This window comes from Lathyrus oleraceus, chromosome 3 (assembly GCF_024323335.1).
Source record: "Lathyrus oleraceus cultivar Zhongwan6 chromosome 3, CAAS_Psat_ZW6_1.0, whole genome shotgun sequence".
NCBI classification, from domain to species: Eukaryota; Viridiplantae; Streptophyta; class Magnoliopsida; order Fabales; family Fabaceae; genus Lathyrus; species Lathyrus oleraceus.
In genome coordinates this window covers 132635128-132643200 of record NC_066581.1, presented here as the reverse complement: position 1 = coordinate 132643200, position 8073 = coordinate 132635128, and the positions used below count along the sequence as shown (strand labels likewise).

The 8073-nt window shown below is 38.1% G+C and overlaps 1 protein-coding gene across 1 annotated transcript; it reads right to left on the bottom strand.

Annotated features, from left to right (window-relative positions):
• Positions 1–1505: 1505 nt before the first annotated feature.
• Positions 1506–7818, bottom strand: LOC127125786 (ABC transporter B family member 1). The gene is made up of 10 exons (XM_051054607.1): positions 6962–7818; positions 6813–6867; positions 6502–6677; positions 6203–6403; positions 5721–5980; positions 5295–5611; positions 4961–5184; positions 4075–4448; positions 3128–3842; positions 1506–3011 (listed from the first exon to the last, which is right to left on the bottom strand). Exons 1-10 carry the CDS (start codon positions 7400–7402, stop codon positions 1755–1757), a joined length of 4020 nt encoding a protein of 1339 aa, XP_050910564.1. The 5' UTR covers positions 7403–7818; the 3' UTR covers positions 1506–1754.
• Positions 7819–8073: the final 255 nt, after the last annotated feature.

Below are 8073 nucleotides of genomic sequence, written 5' to 3'. Positions count from 1 at the left end.
ACACGCTGTAACAGTCTTTGACCGTCATAGGCAAAATTTCAGCGTCCAAGAAACAATGGACCACAACGAGGAGATACCAAATTTAGCCTATGTTGTTAGACTAAACAGAAGTTGGTGCGACTGTGAAAAATTCCAGGCCTTCCGCAATCCTTGCTCCCATGTCATTGCAGCATGTGCATATACTCGTCAAGACACTTACAACCATTTATCTGATGTGATTATGTAGTATCTGTCGTCAACTAGGACACAACAAGAACAACTGTCCCAATCGACGAGCATCATCTGGGTCATAAGCTTTTTGTAACACTGTATTTCTGTAACCTTCAATCATTATATATCATAAAGTTTTTGTTACAACGAGGTTCACAACAAACATCAGTACAAAATAAGCTAACTAAAAACAGAAATATTTCTAACTGATTACAACAATCAAATTGATGTCATCTCGACTGAACATCATTTCCCTAACATCCTTATCAGTTTTCAATCGCACCCAATCAAAGATACTGTCGAGCCTCTCAATACTTCTAATTTTTTTCCCTTCTGGTATTTTCCCATCTAACCAACGAATCAGTTCCCTCTTCAGTTGATCGAACGTAGTGATGTTCCAGAACTGCATCAGCATTTGAGGTTTGTCTCTCACATAAATCACCTTTCCGTATCGGGGACGAACACCAAACATGATTGTCAAATGATGAAATGAGATGTGGAACAATGATTCACACAACACATCTATTTATAACAAAAAAAATTGTATTTTACACTGAGGTGCCAATCCAATTGGTGTCAATCCAATTGGTGCAAATCCAATTGACGCCTCCTTTGTAAAAATACACATGGGCGCCAATTGGATTGGCTGCATCATGTGCCCTAGCCAATCCAATTGACGTCTCCATTCAATTTTTAAAAGGAGTCGCCAATTGGATTGACATCTCCTCCTAAAAGTAGGGTACTTTGGGAATTTTTTTACCAGAATTATTTTGAGAATTTCCTTAAAAAATTGGATTATTTTCGTAAAAAATTCGCAAAAATCATATATAATTATTACATTCAATATCACTATTCCAAATATATCCCTATTTTGTTTTACATTTATATGTTTGTAATGATTTCTAAAAAAAATAAAATCAAAAAGATATAAAAATTAAAAGCATTCAAACATTTTTCTTAAAAAGGTAAATTCTTTTGTAAATCGGAAATTCAAACTCCGAAATGAAATAAAGGATAAAATCAGTTTTTCACCAAAGTGGGAGAGAACTTGGTCGGATAGAGTGGCTTCAACTTCAACCACAATGATGCATCCCGAGCCACCTTCCTTAGAATTTTATTATGTTAAGCATATTTCATGTCCCCCGCCTAAGAAATTCTAATGAATTGGGTATATATATCCATACAAGACTTGTCATATTTTGCATTACCTAAACAAAATCCTTTTGGTGCTGCAGCATAATGCTTTAGCACTTGTTTATGTTACCATACAATAGACTCTGAGTTGTATAAGAGAATGAGAGGAAGCAAAGTTCAATAAATTAATAAGGATGAGCATCAATTCATCTGTCATTCATTTTCTTAGTAACATTCACAAGGACAAGAACATACATACATACATTCTTCAATAAGACATGAAAAGAAAGAGTAGGAATTAATAATACACAAACTATATACTATTTTCTAGACAAAAAATGCCAATAATTATAAATGTGTATATATGTATGGCATATATTCCTGTTGCTGCTATTTTCATCATCTCTTGCTCATGTTGAAGAACTTGAACCAGATGCCATACCAATTACCTGGTTCGGTGTAAACCTTTGTAATTGAATCATGCGCGCGTATATCCCGTCTTGATGATTTTTCATTAACTGTGAATGTGAACCTTGCTCGGCTACTTTACCATCGTCAATCACAGCAATTACATTGGCGTTTCTGATAGTCGATAGCTTATGTGCAACAATGATGGTTGTTTTTCCTGTAGAAGCGCGGTCTAGAGCCTCTTGAACAGACCTTTCAGATTCGGCATCAAGTGCACTTGTTGCCTCGTCAAGAAGCATAAGCTCGGCTTTTCTCAAAAAAGCGCGAGCGACTGCTATTCTTTGTTTTTGTCCCCCGGAGAGTTGGACACCTCTCTCCCCTACAAAGGTTTTGTATCCGTCTGGTAGTGAAGATATGAACTTGTGAGCATTGGCAAGTGTCGCAGCTTCAATTATCTCGGTTTCTGTTGCTGAGTCGTGGCCGTATGCAATGTTTTCGTAAATAGTAGTAGCAAATAGGCATGGCTCTTGAGGTACCACAGAAATGTGTCGTCTTAAGGACTTGAGGTTGTATTTTCTAATGTCCTTTCCATCGATCATGACTCGGCCGGACGTTGGATCATAGAATCTCTGTATAAGTGCAATCACCGAGCTCTTGCCGCAGCCACTAGGTCCAACAAGGGCAAGAGTTTTTCCGGCTCGGACACGGAGATTAAGGTCGCGAAAAACTGGCATATCGGGTCTAGTGGGATACGAGAAGTCCACATGCTTAAGTTCAACTTCTCCGCGAAGACGGTCAGGAACAGGAGTAGCATCTTGATCATCTGGTTCAATCTCGGTTCTACGGTCAAGGAGATCAAAGACTGATCGCATGGCTCTACCTCCTTTGATGAACTCAGGAGCCAGCGTTAATGTCTCAGCAGCGCCATTGGCAGAGACCATGAGGACCATAAAAACTCGGATTGTTTTAGAGAAGTCAGATATTCCATGTTTCACTAGCCATGAAGCATACCAAAGACCAAGTGCATACGAAGCATAAAGTGCAAACTGAGCTATTCCGTATCCGCTTCCAGAAATCTGTCCCTTCCAAAAGCACCTTTGTAGCGGAGTTTCAAGGTTGGAAGCAAAAATGCGAACAATTTTTGCTTCTGAATTGAAGGCTGCAACAGTCCTTACATTGGCTATAGCCTCCCCAGCTAGTTGTGTGGCCTTGGCATGCGCAGCTTCCAGGTCACCAGAGAAACCGGTCATGAACATTTTCTGTACAAAACACGACAATAATTAATGATGCATTGAGCTTTGAAATCAAAAACTAAATAGAAACAAATTTTTCTACTGACGCGACAGTTAAAAGTAACAAAGAATAATAAACAAACCTGCAAAACAGTGGCTGCAACAACAACAGGGAATACAGCAATGAGGACAAGGGCGAGACGCCACTGCAGCACAAAACCTGCAGTACAAGCAACAAGCATAAGTGCAGTATTCTGCACAATTATCGAAATTCGGTCTCCAATAGCTGATCTGACATTGTTGGCATCAAGAGCTAGCCTTGCAGCAATCCTTGCACTTTCATTTTCCTCCTGATCAAACCAGGCCATTTCATTCTTAAGCACGGCCGCCAGCATTTTCTCCCTCACACGTTTCGTAAGATTTTCGCCAACAATATCCCAGAAGAAGTGTTGCAATGTGTTGAAGATAAGTGCAGTTGATGAAAGACCAATCAACAAGTAGCAGTACTTATTTATTTCTCGGATCATGTATCTGTGGTCCGGATTGTAATAGATACTGAGAACAGCACTAAGAACATAAGCAAAAAAAGCACTAAGTGATCCACAAACAATTGAACCGATTGAGCCAATTAAAGCGTAAAGCCATTCAGGAGAGTTCATTTTAACTAGTCTCCAGAACGAACCGGCTTGATCTTTGAAGGCAAGCTTTTCGTGCTTGTAATTTGGATGAGATGCATCTAGGGACAAACTGAAATCTGATGTAGAGAAATCAGACAATCTACGTGAGTACGGTGATCGTCCATAAGAAGAATTCCTAGTAATTATCGGCGAGCTAACCGAGTTTCTTGCACTTGAAGGCCTGCAAATAGAAATAACATGTATGTTCAGCTCGAAATATCTACTAGTGCCAGTTATAAGATGAACTAGAAACATTGGTGAAAATCGCAATTTTTTTTTGCCTTAACCCTCCGATTTTTAGAGTAAAGAAGCCTTGGCAACGCGCAATGTGGCTGGGAGGTAAGTAACGTTTGACCAATGAAAGTGAAATTATTTCAAAAAAGAGCAAAATGTTACACATTGGTGAAAACTACCTTGCACTACTCTTTCTAGCGTTATTCATAGCAGTTTCATGAGCAATCTCCTGCATCTTAATGAGCTTGGCATAAACTCCATTTTCACCTTTGGAGAAGAGCTCGTCATGAGTTCCAATTTCAAAAACACTTCCTTGTTGAATCACAGCTACGAGGTCAGCTTTGCGAATTGTGGAGAGACGATGCGCAATTACAAGAGTTGTTCTGCCAATCATAAACCGGTCAAGTGCTTCTTGCACCAGCTTTTCTGATTCAGAGTCCAACGCACTTGTTGCTTCGTCAAGAAGAAGAATCGCTGGATTCTTTAGCATTGCCCTTGCAATCGCTATTCTTTGTTTTTGCCCTCCGGAAAGTTGCAGTCCTCTTTCTCCTACCTGCCATCAATAGACATATTATTTTATTCCCTTTTTCTACTATAGTATTGTATAGCATATGATTATTCTTGCTCCGATTCATAATTAGTTTATTTAGAGTTCTGAACAGAAATAGTTTATTCCTTTAGATTAAACACTTTATGATTAATGAATAACTTTTTTGTGGTCCATATATTTTTTGTTATGAACATGTGTACAAGTTGACCGAAGCATGTTACCCTCTTGGTCTTTTGTCAGATACAATGCATAATAAACAACACTTCCTGCTCCAGGTTTGACCGAATTAATAGTCAAAGCATCACCATGTTTCTGTACACATTGTTAATAACAGTTTGGAATAAAATATTCATCTGTTTTGTTATCACTGTGTTTCTGTGTACATCGTTAATGACAATATATTTTAAAGACGAGTTGTTATTTTTATATAATTCAAATCTAATGATGCGGTTAATTTAACAAAGGGACCATTAATTCATCGACAACGTGCATTTTCTTGAGCTCAGTTGACTAACCTGAGTTTCATAGCCTTCGGGAAGTTTTACGATGAATGAATGAGCATTAGCAACCCTAGCAGCTTCTTCAATCTCAACCTGGTTTGCATCAGGTCTTCCCAAGAGTATATTTTCTCGAATCGTGGTAGCGAACAAAGCAGGCTCTTGACTCACAAGTCCTATCTGTTGTCTCAGCCATTTAAGCTTCAAAGTTTTAATGTCTTGTCCATCTAGCATAACTTGTCCTGCACCCAATTTTTTGGAACAATGTAACGAACGTAACCGATTTTGACATAAAACTTCCAATATCAAAATTCAATCTTTTAAAATAAAACCTGTCGTTTTTGAAATTTACCTGAAGTTGGGTCGTAGAATCTCTCAATAAGAGAAACAACAGTACTCTTGCCAGAGCCACTGCTACCGACTAAAGCTATGGTTTTTCCGGCAGGAACATTCAAGGAGAAGTCATTGAGGATTTTAACCTCGGGCCTAGAGGGATAAGAAAAGTCGACATTTTTCAGCTCCACAAGTCCAGTAACTATCTCCAATTCCAATCCTGATTCGCTGTTTCTGTCAATTCCAGGCTTGTGATCAATTATCCGGAAAATCTTAGCAGCTGCAACCCTCGCCTTCGTAAATGCAGCCATGCTAGGCGCAGATTGTCCCAGACCTCTACATAAATTAAATCAAATCGTTAAAACATATCAAACATTCAAAACTCCAAAATTCGATCACTATGGCTTTTGTTTTCTAAAACGCAAAATGCACTACTAGTACTCACATTCCACCAATCATGACAGCAAACATGGTTGCAATGGCAAGTCCTCCGTTGGTTTCGTGATGCCGTATAAGATAGCCTCCGTACCATAGAAGAAGCGCGTAACAGCAGAAAACAACAAAGTAAGTCGCACCTAATCCCATTCCCTTTGCAAGACCAGTTTTGTAGCCAAGCTTCTGAGCAACCTTCAAGGATGATGAGTAGCCTTGTAGTGCTCGAGACTCGCCAACAAATGCCAGCACTACTCGAATTTGCACAACCGTCTGCAATTTCAACAACAAAATCACCTCGGTTCCAGAAAAAGTGAAATTGAGACCGATTATAATTTATACTACATCAAAATCACATTTAGACTCAAAAGCTATAAAAGTTAGCTTCAAATAGAATCAATTTTTTAAATTCAAACATATTAAAATCAATTCTACACGTCCAGAATCAATTTTGGGGGCTAGAAACGTGAAACCAATCATACACTCATTCTTTACCTGTTCTACGATGTTGCCAGCTTGAGAAAGAGCTTCTTGGCTCTTACTAGAGAGCTTCGCCAAAGTTGTGGTATGAATACCTCCGATTACGGCTATCATAGGAACAACAGCAAGAGTAACCAAAGCCAATTGCCAAACAGCGGTGAATCCAACAACAAAACCAGAAACAAAAGTAGCCATGTAGTGAATGAAATTTCCCAACTGCACAAAACCAAGCACAACACTCAAAACTAGTCCAATCTAATGAAACTGACACAAAAGAAAAGAAAAAAAACACAACAGTTGTTCATTCATCTAACCTTCTCACTAATGGCATCCTGGACCATGACAGCATCAGTATTGATTGCAAAAACAACGTCCGAAGTTCGAACCTCGGTGTCGAAGAATTCAATGTCTTGTTTCAACGCAGCTTCGAGATACTTGATCCTCATCTTGGTTGACTGTCGCTCTCCGGTCCACATCCAACACGAAATCTCTGCAATAAGTCCAACCCTTTTTCACATCATTATCCATAACTCCAAACAATTGAAAATCAGAACATAAAAAATTTTCAAAACCAAAAAAAGACAAAAGCTTGTTCTTCAACTTCAATTGGAAACAAACAACTAACCTGCCCATGAAGATGCCCAAATAGCAGCACCCACCACAAGGAAGTAAAACGCATACTGCAAAAAACAACAATTCATATTTACTTTCCAAAAATAGAAAAATCACAAAAAGCATCAAACATTAAATTCTGCTATCTGTTAATTATTCTACCTTGACAACTTCTTGTGTCATCTTGTCCAAATTATTAGCATTTGACCCAAAAGAGTTAACAAGATCCGCAAAGAATCTAAGAAAAATAGGCAAAGAACAACCATGAACAATTGCTCCAACAGTCCCAATTGTCATGAGTACATAATCCAACCCATCAGCAAATCTAAAAAGCTCTCCAAACCCAACAGAAGCAACACTCTGACTCTTCTTCTCCTTACCACCACAATCATCATCTTTGTTAGTTTCTTCCATTTCCTTTGAAACTTGAACTCGATTCTCAGAACCACTAACAGTAACAGTAACACCTTCTTCTGTTACTGTTGGTAGGTTCCCTTTAAAAGGGTCAGAAGAATTCATATCATCACTCACAAGCTCAAGTCCTTGCATTTCAGACCATTTCCATTGCTCTATAGTTTTAATCTCTTCAGATTCTTTTGACATTTGATATAAATTTCTTAGCTTTTCTTTTATAGACAAAATTCCCAGTTCCCAAAATACAACACAAACCAAACCTCTTCACACTCTACCTGCTCTTTCTGCTCTCATGTTTCTGATCTGAACTAACTTTTCTACTCTCTCTCCATGTTTCTCTCTCTATATATATACATATAATTATATATTTGTATTGTTTGTTTTGTGTGAGGAGTGAGATGGTGGTGGGGTGTGAATTGTTGGCATATTCTCTCTCTCACACACTCACTCCTATGAAATTATGATTAATCTTTTTCTCGTTGTAATGTGTGAGAGAGTGAAGAAGAAGAGTGAGTGGGAACAAAGAAAAACAAGGGTTAGTGGGTTAATGTAAAAAACACCGAAAGTGATAGGTGGGTGGTGAGAACCTAGACAGAGAACAAAAGTTTGAATCAAAGCATTTTTGGAGAAAGAATTATGAAATTGAAAAGACTTTAGAGAGAGAAAGTTTTGATTTTTCACCCGACAAGGTACACTGTTGTGTGAAAATTTTAAGATTTTAATTTTGACCAATTTAGACAAACTCATCAATCTTAAAATTTGTTCCTAATTCGAATCGAAGACCAATATAAATTAATAATAATTTATTTATTGAACAAAATGTTATTTAATGAATTACATCTAATCTATCCATCTAAGTT